The sequence below is a fragment of the Neovison vison genome, chromosome 13 (genome assembly GCF_020171115.1).
Source record: "Neovison vison isolate M4711 chromosome 13, ASM_NN_V1, whole genome shotgun sequence".
Classification (NCBI taxonomy): domain Eukaryota; kingdom Metazoa; phylum Chordata; class Mammalia; order Carnivora; family Mustelidae; genus Neogale; species Neogale vison.
Window position 1 is genome coordinate 43157330 of NC_058103.1, and position 13196 is coordinate 43170525.

A 13196-nucleotide genomic window follows, 5' to 3' on the forward strand; every position below is an offset into this window, starting at 1 on the left:
ACCAGTGATCTTTGAATGCAGACAAGCTTCTAGCCCTCCCTCTTCATTAGTGAGCATTTCTATACAGGGGCCTATATAGCGCTTGGAGTCTAGGAGCTATACAATTGGGGGGAAAAGAATCCCTACAGATTCTGGCCTCTACTTAGGAAATGCTGAAGGACTCGGAGTGACTTTATTCATTAAAACAGGTTGCTATTAATTAACTGTCATAATAAAATAAAGAACTATTATTTGCATTTCTTACTATGTTCTCTTTAGTAATATGTATAAAAGATGCTTGTAACAGAAATGAATTTATTGAACCACTTCCCCATCCCCCCGCCCCCCTGATCCCCGCCTTTTTTCTCTTTTTTTTTTGCATTTTGGCAGCAGGAGCCTACTAATTATTGGGCCCGGATTTACGAGCCCAAACAGAAGTAAAACATAAATATAAAATTAACTAAGGAAATACAAAATCCTTTTTATTTGCCACTTTATGCAACCGAAAGAAAGCAAACAAATTAGCTTTATTTTTTAATCATTTCAGAGAATTGTCAAAGACAATAAAACTCCCAACTTTTTTCAGAATGTTCACTGGGTTGGTGTTTAGCTTGAAGTGTGAGATTATGTAACAACCATAGCTACTCAGGGGAAAAAAAAAAAAAAGGATTTTTAACTTGAAGCAGAGCAAAGTTAGCTCTTTAAAAAAAAAAAATCGCTTTTGGGAAACAAAAAATGTGTCTTTGGTCTGGTATTACTATTTTATGAATTTAATCTTCAAAACTGATCCCAGTAAGCAATAAGCAATTTTCAACACTGATCCCAATAACAGACTCACAATCGATATTTAAAGTAAGTGAAAATAGCCCATTCTCTTCTAGCATCTAATCAAGCAAAGTCATTAGGCAAGAGACTGAGGAAGTAGGAAGGTTTTCAGGAAGATTCTCACTGATATGCTAATTGACACGGGGTACACAGAATTTGCATACATAGCACATCACAATCACTTAAATACCCAACGAAACAGGACAGTTGTGCCAGATCTGGGAGATGACTGTCTTGAATTTGTAAAAAATTTTTTTAGATCTTTTTTTTCTTAGAGGAAAACCTTTTGGACTTTGGAATTCCAAAAGCTGAACAATGAGCAACTTTTTCACATCCTGCTGCCTTAGACATTTTTCCTATTTCTCAGACTTTGCAGTTCTTTTCTTAGGTGCTTTAGAGCAACGAAAAGATCAGGCAGCTGTGGATCATTCCGCGCTTTCTGGGTGTAGAGACGGAAGTGTCTGATGGTTTCCGATAACAAGACTTCGGGGTCTACACCTCTTTCCTGAAGACGTAACATCCGCTCACAGGCGATGGCGTAGTTCTTGTGCCAATTCACTGGGTGTTCCTTTTGTAAAGAGACGATCTCCTTATAAAGCTGAAAAACAGCAAAGATATTGGTTTGCCATCGTTATTCCTTGACTTTTTTTCAAAACACAGAAAACACAGAGTAATTAATCATACAAGAGGAAAAATCCAAGCAGCCTATAGTAAAAATCGAATCATTGCCAGGCCATGCAGAAAATGCAAGAATGTGACTGTAAGTATTACGGTGGCAGGAGGCAAATGTGCTTCATCTGAAACTGCTTCTGGGGTTTTTCGGATGTTGCAGAGGGAACCCAAGACGCACTGTGTCAGGACAAAATGCTCTTCCTCCAGAAAGATGTTCTGGGAAAGGGATTTAGCTCTAATTCATGGAAAGCTATTTACTCAACAGGCAGAAAGATTGAAACTCTAAATTTAGCTGTTGGAGGAAAAAAAATAGCTTTCTTTAGAAAACTGCATAGAAAAAAAAAAAGAAAGAAAGAAAAGAAAACTGCATAGAAAAAGAACTGGAAGGAATTTAAATTTTGACCCTCCCTTTCACATAAATTTCTCTCTTGTTAGAAACAACAGTAGTAACAATGGCAACAATAAACCAGCTCCAACAAATCCATCATTGAATAGGCTGGGCGTAGGAGAATTTAAGAGACATCCTTAGAGCGAGATACCAAAAATCTTTAGGGCATCCTATAATTACAATTTCGAGAGTTAAAATTTTGCCCACAGAAATCAGGAATTTTGTTTTGCAACATCAGAGATCATAGGAATTTGGACAGAGTTTGAGCCTTTGATATTGAGTTTTCCAGGGAGGAACATTAAAATTTAACAAATAAAGTAGATCCAAATCTGCACATTGGAATACTAGACTTGCTTATTTGGAAATTCCACAGCCTTCTGGGAGATTGGCAAGTTGGAGCTGGATCTGCAGGAACACGAAGTTGGCCACAGATGCGGTGAACACACAGAACGAGGAACAAGGAATGATGCTTTCTCCAGGGACAGAGGCTTCCGCTGTTAGAATGGTATCCATCACGTCATTCAGTGGAAAGGGACCCAATATACTAGCTATTGCCCCAACTTCCACTCCAGGGCAGATAAATGCATCCCTACCTAACCTACTTTTAAATTGCATCCACAGGAAAAATCTCAGAATTCATGTTCGATGTGTCATTTTGGTATTTAATAAGCTTTGGTCTTTAAGCTGGCTTTTAAAGCAGTTTTCCCCTTCGCTTCTTTCCCTCCAGAACAAAGGAAACAGTCACCTTGAACTTGGATGGACATCATAGCTATGAAGCTAGCCTCCATTCTCTTGGTCAGATATCCAGTATTTCTCTACCTTTCCTCACGGTCTGTTGACTCTACTGTTGCTTCTCTTCCCAAGCATCCCTTCGAAGGGGGAGGGACGCGTGTGAAGCTCACGGCACACTGGCCGGCACAGAGCACAAGCTCAGAACTGTGCAGCTTCTTTACCTTCCCGAGTGCTCAAAGACCTACCAAGGTTCTGGAGTTGAAAACAGAGGCCAGCCCTTCAGTGAGCACTGTTCCAGTGGCTCAAGAGAACAAGAGGCTCAGTCGTGTGTTCCCCGTTACGTATTCTCTAGCTATGGAACAATCATACTGCCCGTTTCTAGAACACTGTTACTGACACACCATCGACTTATTCGGGGTGGCTCATGAAGCCACATGTGCTGTATCTTAAGAAGCTGGTCACTTCTCGTCCCGTGGAATTATATTTCCTCCTCTATGGGTTACTGTGACATTTATCTTGGGAGACTCTATTCTATTTACTGGGGACACCCATTTATCAAATGTATTCCTAAAGATAACTACTATTCCCTGCTCCCCCACTATTCCTGAACTTTAGGTCCCCCAAACTTAAAGTTCTGTATACGCTATTGAGTGGAATACTATAAAAAACAACAAAAATGTCCTATACCTAGTAAAAATGTTCTTGAAACACCAGTGCCAGGAGGTGGATTTGTGTGGACCCATCACGTATTTGACCTTATTTGGCTTGCAAACAAGGTCACACATCTGGAGACATACACACAGAAGAGACCTACCGATTTGTGTCCACTGAAAAGAGTAAAGTTTACAGGCCCAAAGGGAAAATATATCTGTGAATTAGCTTCAGGAATGGCCTAGCCATTGACCATGGGATGGGTCAATGATAAGAATATGAAATAACAGTTAAGTCTCAGATTTCTCCTCACTAAATACTGCTTGTTTTTCACACAATCACAGGGTATTAGAGATGAACAGGATATGGCCTGAGAAGGACACGTGAGATAATTGATAAAGCTTAAAGCCCACTTCATTTTTAGAAGAAATCGAGGCCTGGAAAGGTGAGCTTAACGGTGGAGCTGGCCTTGAACCTGGACCTTGCTACTGCCAGATGGAACTCTAACTTGTCATCTCCTATAATCCATCCCTTGCTGTCCCTGAGTGGTGCCTCGGAGGGTTCTGCCTCTGTCCCTGTGGACTGTCCTCACTCACCTACCCTCTCACAACTCTGACCTGACGTGTGTCTGGCCAGTTCCTTCTGACCTTTTCAAGGTGACACTCCAGGGACGTCTCCTCCGAAGGCTCCCCCCACTTCCTCACCAGCCCCGCTCCAGGACTGGAGACGCATGTACAGCTTGCTGTCCCCACAGCATCTCTGTAAACCCTGCGTGTCCCTTGCAAGACTGAATGTAACTGAGGACTCTATCTTTTGTCTCCCTCTGTAGGCTGCTACCTCTTGGGGTAGCAGGGACAATGCTTGGTTATCTTTGCCACAATACTGGGTACAGGCTAGGCGCTCAAGAAAAGCTCTGTGAGTAAATGAGGACACAAATAAACAATGAGCCCATGATCACAATATTTAGGAGTCAAACGAGTCATGCTGACGGGACACCATGCAATTTGGACCGAGCACTGAACTGGTGCCGGGTGGGCAGCCTCACAGCAGCCTGGAGGTAGCACAGACACCTCGGCTGCTCACACACATGGCTCCAGGGCTTGGGTCTCACTGGCCCTTGCCAGGACATCTGTTTGCTAGACAGTAGGCTCCGAGACAGTCTCTGACGGTGTCTCAAGAGCCCAGGGCTATGAATCACAGAAAAGCAGGGACTCATTAAGACTGGGGAACAGCAAGTCCTGTCCTCCTGTTCCGCACCAGCAAGGACCCCCATCCTCGATGGCTAGTTTGGCCTCCTGGAGCCACAGTCCCGGCACAGAGCCAGTCTCCAAAACCCTTTATCTTTCTCACGAAGTCCCAACCAGCCACAAACCTATTGCTTCAAGTGCTGTGAGGGGCAGGACGCTTGCATGGAGGGCCACCTGTCAGAACTTGTCTGGCGGGGGGCTGGGTCTTGTTCCAATTGCTTCCTATGTATTTCCTGTTGCTGTTATAACAAATCACCACCAACACAGTGGCTTGAAACAACATGTGTGTATTATCTTCCACTTCTGGAGGTTAAAATACATAAAATCAAGTTGTTGTTGTTGTTGTTTTCTCCAAAACCAGCAGGGCTGTGTTCTTTCTCGAAGCTCTAGAATCTATTTCTTTGCCCGTGGTAGTTTCCAGAGGCTACCTGCCCTCCCCGACTTGTGGCCCCTTCCTCCACCTTCCCGGCCAGCCACCCGATGCCTTCGAATCTTTCCGTCCGCCCTCCACTTGTATTATCACCTCTCCTTTTCTGCCTCAGACCTTCTCACCTCCTTCTTAGAAGGGCCATGTGATTACACTGTGTCCACCTGGACGATCCAGGACCATCTTCCCACCACAAGACCCTTAATCACATGTACAAAGTCCCCTCGGTCAGGTAAGCCGGTCCATCCATTCACAGGAAGACACGGACATCTTTGGGGATGGGGGATCATCGGCCAACTGCACCATTTACTTCAGACATAATTTGTGATACACGAGTAGTTTTCCATTTATACCGCTTTACAAATCAAATAAAACTAGACACGACAAAGTAAAAACTTTACTAAAAACTCTCCATTCCAATCACCACCACCTTCCCTCCAAACATATTTAGGGACATAAAAGTGTAACATACGTTGTACGCGTGGGTGTAGAGTTGAGCCTTCACACTTGAAGGTATGTTCGCAGTTTCTGCCAGGTTAAAGATGAAGAACGGTGTTTTCATCCTGGGAGTCAGGGTTTGGGGAGGGAGAGGAACCTTCATTAAAACCCTGTTGTCAAGTTTCACATTTAAAGCTACATCTGTCTGACTTCCCACTGATAGAGAATATACAAAACCCTTTACTGAATACTTTTTCCTCTCATAGTCACAGACGTTTACTCAGAACCAACAACAACTTCTTTCCCCGCTGCCAACATGCGGCATTCACAATGCTTGCCAAAGCTTTGAGGAAAAAGCTTAAATTCTTCATCACGATTATACATTGATTCTCCCCCAGATGTACATCACTGTCACGGGAGAGCAGCTGGGAAGAGGGGCACAGGGGCAGTGAGTTCGTCAGCCCGGCCCCGAAGTGCCCATCGCAAGGGCCCATGCCATGTGTGATTCGTTCTTCAAAGGCAGTCAGACTCTTGGACCATGTGTTTCATCCACACTGTCTTTGGCAAACCCATGAAGTCAATACCTGCCTGGATCATGACCTGCTTTCTTCTTTTATGTGATTTCCTCCCCAGCTTTCCCACCTTCAGTCATAGTGAAGTATTGTGCAAACCATACGGTGCATCTTTGATCAGTTCTTCAAAGCAAGTGTTTGTCCCTACAACTAGGCTGATCACTTGCAAACAGACCATCTTCCAACTTTTTCCAAAAACACTGCTGCCTAAACCGCAGTATGACTATTTTTGTAATTGCTATTTTGAAGCTCCATTTCTTGACTTTAAAAAAAAAACCCTCTTTAAACTTATGTAAATCCTTAATATCATAACTCAATCCTCAGTGCAAAGCACAGTCTCTGGCTCAGACAGGGCCCCCTTCCTTTGCTGAAGGAATGCTTCCCATGTACTTGATATCCCTGTCGGTATTCCACTGAGGACTTTATTTTTTTAATATATTTTTAAAAATTCTTTTTAAAAAAGATTTTATTTATTTATTTGACAGACAGAGATCACAAGTAGGCAGAGAGGCAGGCAGAGAGAGAAGGGAAATAGGCTCCCAGCTGAGCAGGGAGTCCAATTCAGGGCTTGATCCCAGGACCCTGAGACCATGACCTAAGCCAAAGGCAGAGGCTTAACCATTGAGCCACCCAGGGACCCCGAGGACTTTAATATTGTATTTAGGCCAAAGTCTGTGAGTGTTAGATATCTTGAGTATTTTATTTATTTCTTAAAAGGTTTACTTATCTGAGAGAGAGATAGTGGTGGGGAGGGGCAGACGGAGAGGGAGAGAGCCAGATTCCCTACTGAGGGTGGAATCCCACCTAGGGCTCGATCCCACCACCCTGAGATCACCATCCCAGCTGAAACCACGAGTCAGATGCCTAATTGATTGCACCACCCAGGCGCCCTGGTATTCTGAATATTTAAAATAACGACAGGAACCAGCGGCATCCAGAACGTCCCTGTGAAGGGCTCCATAGAGGAACAACAGCATGTCAGCACTCAACAAGTCCGTCTGCTCCACTGGACTGTGAGCTCCTTGAGGGTCAGAACCCTGTTGTATTCACAGGTGTGGCTTCCAAACCCGGCATGGTGTCTGGCCTCTAGGAAGTACTGGCTCAGAGCTTAAATAATTAGCATATTACCCAGGGATTCAGGGCCTTACCAACTTCCCCTCAATCAATTATACTTTGGTTTAGTTGAGGCAGGAGAGCCTTGGAGCAGCCCAGAGTCCTGAGTCAGGCAGAGCGGAGTTCCAGACTCTATCACATGTTGCGATTTGGCTCTGGACAAAAACCTCTGTTTTGTAAAACCTCTGGTTTGTCCTTTTGTAAAATGGGGATAATAGCAACCTCTTTATAGGTTGTTACGAGGGCAAAATGAGATCATGAAAGTACAGCGATCAGCACCATGCCTCAAACAAAATGCTCACAAATGCTGTTTTGTTATCACCACTGAATCCCAAACCAACTGCAAACACGTAAGTGTGGGCTAGTCACCTTGCTTGCCACATCTCTTCGTTGGCCACAGATTCCCAAGAAGATGGATCAAACCTGCAGTTAGAAGAAAACAGTGACATTTTTCTGCTGGCTACATTTATTGCTACGGACATGTAATCTTTGTTTTATAATTTCACAGGGCAAATACAATAGGTTGGATCTTGAAGTACTGATAGGGATGGAAATAATAAACTTCTCCTAGAAAAATCTGATCGCTAGGAATTTGAAAGTTTGGTAAATGTGTTCTTAATCTGCATAATGAGCCCCAGAGCCCCATGGGAGCGGACTAAGGATTAGTGGGAAGAGGCTGGAGGCACGGAAGAGCCAGCTGTTCCTTAAGAAGTGCTAGCTGGGCAACAGGGACGGGGCGAGGCCTGGGTCGCTCTACGGATGCAGCCAAGAACCAAAGAGCTGAGAAGCAGGGCGATAAGCCTGAGAGAAGGGACTCCTGGCTTTGCTACCATCATTGCTGGAGCCAGGATGCTGCTCACTGGACACTTGCTAAACCATCTGCTGAATTTTTCTTTCTCTTAATTAAACTTTCTTATTATGTGTCTTTTTTGATGGAATGGACATAAGTGGTGTTGGGTACTTGTCCTTTGGCCAGCTGTTTGCAGAAAAGGTTATATTCTTTCTTTTTTTAAAAAAGTGAGTTCCATATCCAACATGGGGCTCAAATTCACAACCTTGGGATCAAGAGTTATATGCCCCAATGACTGAACCAGCCAGGTGCCCCAGAATAGATTATTTTCTAACTTTTCCTCATGATGGTCACTGAGTGCTTTGATAGAGACCTCCTTATCCATCTCTAGTTGGTGCAATGTGGTCTGATTGCTCATAAATGGATCCAAAACCCCTTTGTAGCATTTTTCATATCATCTTGCCTGTTCCTGAATTATAAGCAATAGTTATCAAATCTTTAAATAATTCATAACTTAAAAATATGCAAGGGAGGCACATTCCTATCGATGGTGACTCAATTTCCATGTGAGAGAGTCCGTTCTGTAGAGATGCTTACAGGAAGACAGATCATTCCCCAAAAAACATAACGAGGCTAATGACGAACAACTGTGAAGAACAAGTTACTCATCAAGGGCCAATCTCCCCCAGAGAGAAGTTACATGCCATTCCTAAAGAACAACAAACAGAGTAAAGTTCATGCATTGTGCAAACTCTCACAGGACACAGAGTATCTTGCAAAGCTCTACTCCTTAAAATGGATGTCTTCCATTTTGAGGGTGCAAGACAGAGAATGACAGACAATATGGCGTCATGAGAGCTGGAAGTGGAAGACGCTGTGCCCCAAATTGTCAGGGAGCCACAGCCCCCCTTACCCTCCAATCTCCCTACTGTTCTTTAAACATGAGGACAAGAAATACACGTTCTCTATTAGGATTCGCATGGGCAGCAAATAACAATATTAAGAACTAATTTAAAAAAATTTAAAAAGTGCATGGGCATCTCAATATTTAGTAGGTTTTTTAAGCACACAAAACTGCTATGATCTGATGAAAAACACAGCTGCCATTCATACCTTCCATATTCTTCGGTCCAGTTATAGATATTTCTTGTAAGTTTAATCCACTCCTCAGGGTTGAATACAATATCTGAAGGAACTAATTTGTCACAAGAGCCCCAAGGCCACAGTGAATAGTTCTTTTTCCAAGTTGGGTCACCTTCATGAATTCCTATGCAAACAAATGTTTTTTTTCTATTGAAAACAGAAAAATATACATACATTTTAACTCAAAGTTCTAAATGTTAATAAATATAATTTATGAAGGGTGATTTTTGACTCCTTAAACCATTAAAAACCATTAAAAACCATTAATAGTTAAAAACCATTTAACCATTACACATGGTTAAAACCATGTGTAAACATTCTGGTTTATTTAAATCTTTCCCATATGGGCTGTTTAGAATTTACATTAGTGTAAAAAAGCTGTCTGGGGGAGCTGGGGTAAGTTAACACACATAAATGATAAAACTGATCTGTTCATAACATTATTAAGAAATCACGTGGGGACAAACATTGTTAGTGTCCATTTCTGTGGTCCTGTCTCACAGTAAACAGACACTTTGACACCTTTTTTTTTTTTTTTCATTTTACAGGTGGAAATATACAGCTGCATTTACTTCCCTACTTAGATGTCTCCTTCCTCAATTCCTACTGTCCTTCATTTTTTGTCTCTTTTATCATTGCTGTATTGTACTTATTGTTTGCATTCACAAATCTCCCCGAGTAGCCCAGAAGCACCTGAGGATAGGCTCTCTATCTCTAAATTAACTCTGAGTCACACATAGCACAATGCTTAACAATTATTTGCTGAATAAAATTAGTTAAACTGAATAAAGTATGAGGAGCTTTGAATCCTGCAAAAATCAGGAATAGAAATGGTTTAAATAAGCTTGGTTCAAACTCACTGTAACTGAATAGCTCCATTCCAATTCATGGTGTATGCCTGAGTAGCTATTACTAAGTATGGTGAGGGGCGGGGGAGCATATTAGAAGAAAGTACTTGAAAGTGGAAAAACTTCATGAACTTTGAAATGAGATACTTTTGGCATAGATTTTAAGGCTTTTCCCCACCATTTATGACCCTTATGATTTGGAGAACATTACTTCACTACCTTGTCTAGTCTCCTCATCTGTGAAATGGGTATAACCCTTTCAGAGCTATTTAAGATTAAATGAGGTAACTGATACAAAATACAGTGTTCGAAGATGAGAATTCTGGTTCTGGGGAAGACGGAGTAAGCACACTCTCCCCTGTCCCTCCCACTGCACACTAGACTTCGTGGACAGAATGTGTGGAATGGGAGGACTTGGAGACACTAGAATTCTAAGTTCCACCAAGCCTGTGGTGAGTTCGCCATCTTTCCCCTTCTGGTTCCCAAAATTTAGAGGGAAAGGAACATGTCTCTCTAATCAGAGGAGCTGTGGTTGCAAAAGCTGGGAGCAAACCTTCACTGCTCTTTACCTCCCTGTGTTCTCTGGCAGCCTGGTCCCAGACATAGACAGTCACAGAAAGTGCATGGCAGAAGAGGGAAATTAAAGTCCCAGTTTTCTGACCAGAGAACTGGAAAGAAGGCTCCAAGGTGGGGGAAGGGCCAGGGTCAAGACAGAAAGGAGGGAGGTCAAGACAGCAATCCCATAAAGTTGTGTATGAACTCCTGGCTTATCTCTGAGCTCCGTATGTGTGGATCTGACTGTTAACAGACTTTGAGAAATGAGCCACTGGTCAGATGGCCACCCAGGTCCCAGACTGGGTAATGGGCAGCATACACAGGGACGGATTTAGATAGCCCTCCACATACATTGAAAACAGAACCAGCACTGGAACTATAGGCCTCAGAAGGCAGGTCAGAACTTGCAGCCTGAGATTTACCTGCTGCTAAACAAACAAAATCAACATTCTCTTTAGGATTTAAATAAGGCCCAAATATTCAAAATGTCTAGGATACAACCCAAAATTATTTAGCATACGAAGAACCAGGAAAATCTTAACTCACATTGGAATATGCAAACAATAGATGTCATTTCCAAGATGACACAGATATTAGAATCGTCAGACAAAGCCTTTAAAACACCTGTTATAAGCATGCACCAACAAGTAAAGGCAAGTACTCTTGAAATGAATGGAAAAACAGAAAATCTCAACAAAGAAATAGAAGATATGAAATGGAACCAAATGGAAATTACAGACCTGAAAAATACAATGATGTAAATTAAAAATTCACCAGATGGGCTTAATGTTGTCTGAAGAGAGAGAGAGAGAGGATAAGAAAGAGAGAGAAAGAGAGAAAGTGGGAACTGGCAGGTAGGGCACTTGAAGACAGATCAAGAGAAATAATACAATTTAAACCAAGTGCAATAAGACTAAAAAAAAAAAAAATGTACAGTCTCAGGTATCTGTGGTCTGATGTTCATATCATCAGAATCCCAGATGGAGAAGAGAAAAAATGTAAAGCATAGAAAGTAAAGAAAGAATGTCTAAAAAGCTCTCAAATTTTGTGAAAGACACCTTCTTACAGATTTAAGAAGCTCAGTGAACCCCAAACAGATTAGACTCAAATCCATGCCAACAGACCATAATCAAACCGCTAAAAACTGAAGACAAATAATCTTCAAAGCAGCCAGAGAAAAACAATACATTGCACAGAGAATAACAATTTGAATGACTGTGGATTTCCCAAATAGAAACCATGTAGGTCAAAAGAATGCAAAATAACATTTCTGAAATGCTGGTGAGGGAAGCGGGGGAACCAAAAAACCCCCCACTAACAACTCAGAACTTCATATCCAGAATTCTTCAAAAATGAGGAAGAAGTAAAGACATTTTCAGGTAAAGGAAAACTAAGAGAGTTCACTGTTAACCATCTTGTCCTAAAAGAAACGCTACAGGAATATCTTCTGATGAAAGAGAAATGATACAAAAGGGCAACTGGACAATCAGAATCAAAAGAAAGGCAACATATCTGGTAAATAGCTGCATAAATATCTTGGACTATTTTTTCTCTTAAATTTGAAAATGTACATATGACAGTTAAAAACAAAAATTATCACGGGTCTGATATAAGATACATGACAACACAACCAAAAGTGGGGAGGTTAAAGGGACTTAAATGGCAGTAAATTTTCTATATTCCACCTGAAGTAGCAAAATATTAATCCTGAGTAGACTGTGAAGAGTTCGGTACATATACTGTGATTCCCAAGATCAACTGCTTTTAAAAAAATCTACCAAAAGACACTGTAAAAATCTCAAAAAATAATTAAAAATTAATTTTATAATTAAAAATAAAAAAATACTATGAAAACACTAATCAAATTAAAACAAAAAACCCAGAAGAATTCTTTTTTTGTAAAAACAGAGAAGATGTAAATGCCCTTCAATGGCATTTTCAGCAAATATGAGGACAATCTGACATTTATATGCCAAAAAGAAGTAACAATATAAAACCCCCAAGAAACCTGTCTCAATCCCCTGCCCACCCTTATGAAAAGTCACTCAAAGTAGATCATTGATCTGAAATGTAAAATAAAACTATTAAACTCCTAAAAGAAAACATGAGAAAATCTTTGTGACCCAGCATTAGGCAACAAGTTCTTAGATGTGACACCAAAAAGCATGATCCAAAAAAAGAGAAAAGTATAATCTGTAAAAGAAAAAAATGATAATTGCATTTCTTTGAAATAAAAAACTGTTATCTGCAAAAGACACCTCGAAGAGAATAAAAAGTCAAGCTACAAACTATATGAATCATATTATTTGACAAAGAATTTATACCTAGAATACATAAAGAACTCTTAAAACTCAATAGTTAGAGAAACAATCCAATAATCCCATCCACATTCACACACAAACCTGTCCAGGAATGTTTATAGCAGCTCTATCCCCAAACTGCAAACAGCCCAAATGCCTTTCAACAAGTGAATGGATAAAGACACTGTGATATACTTCTACCGTGGAACACTACTCAGCAATGACAAAGAACAGACTATTGGTACACACAACTTGGATGGATGTCAAAGGCATTATGCTCAGTGTGATACATCAGCGTTCAAAGGTTACATACTTCATGAATCCATTACATGACATTCTGGAAAAGGTATAATGACAGCAATGGAGAACAGGCCAATGGTGGTGGGGGTGAAGGCCTTGGGGACAGTGTGACCACACAGGAGCAGCACAAGGGAATTTCTGAGGTTATGGCTCTGTTCTGTATCCTGTTTGTTGTGGGAGTTTACACAAGTGTACACACGTGTTGAAATTCATAGA

General features: G+C 41.4%; 1 protein-coding gene across 2 annotated transcripts in view; it reads right to left on the minus strand.

Annotated features, from left to right (window-relative positions):
• Nucleotides 1–440: 440 nt before the first annotated feature.
• Nucleotides 441–13196, minus strand: part of TMEM260 (transmembrane protein 260) — a 68523-nt gene continuing 55767 nt past the window's right edge. For both annotated transcript variants that reach the window (XM_044232457.1, XM_044232456.1), the window contains 4 exons: nt 8948–9124; nt 7414–7467; nt 5394–5484; nt 441–1402 (listed from right to left, as the gene is read on the minus strand). In XM_044232457.1, the coding sequence (XP_044088392.1) occupies nt 1148–1402; nt 5394–5484; nt 7414–7467; nt 8948–9124 (577 nt within the window). In that variant the 3' untranslated portion in view covers nt 441–1147. The remainder of the gene's footprint in view (nt 1403–5393; nt 5485–7413; nt 7468–8947; nt 9125–13196) is intronic.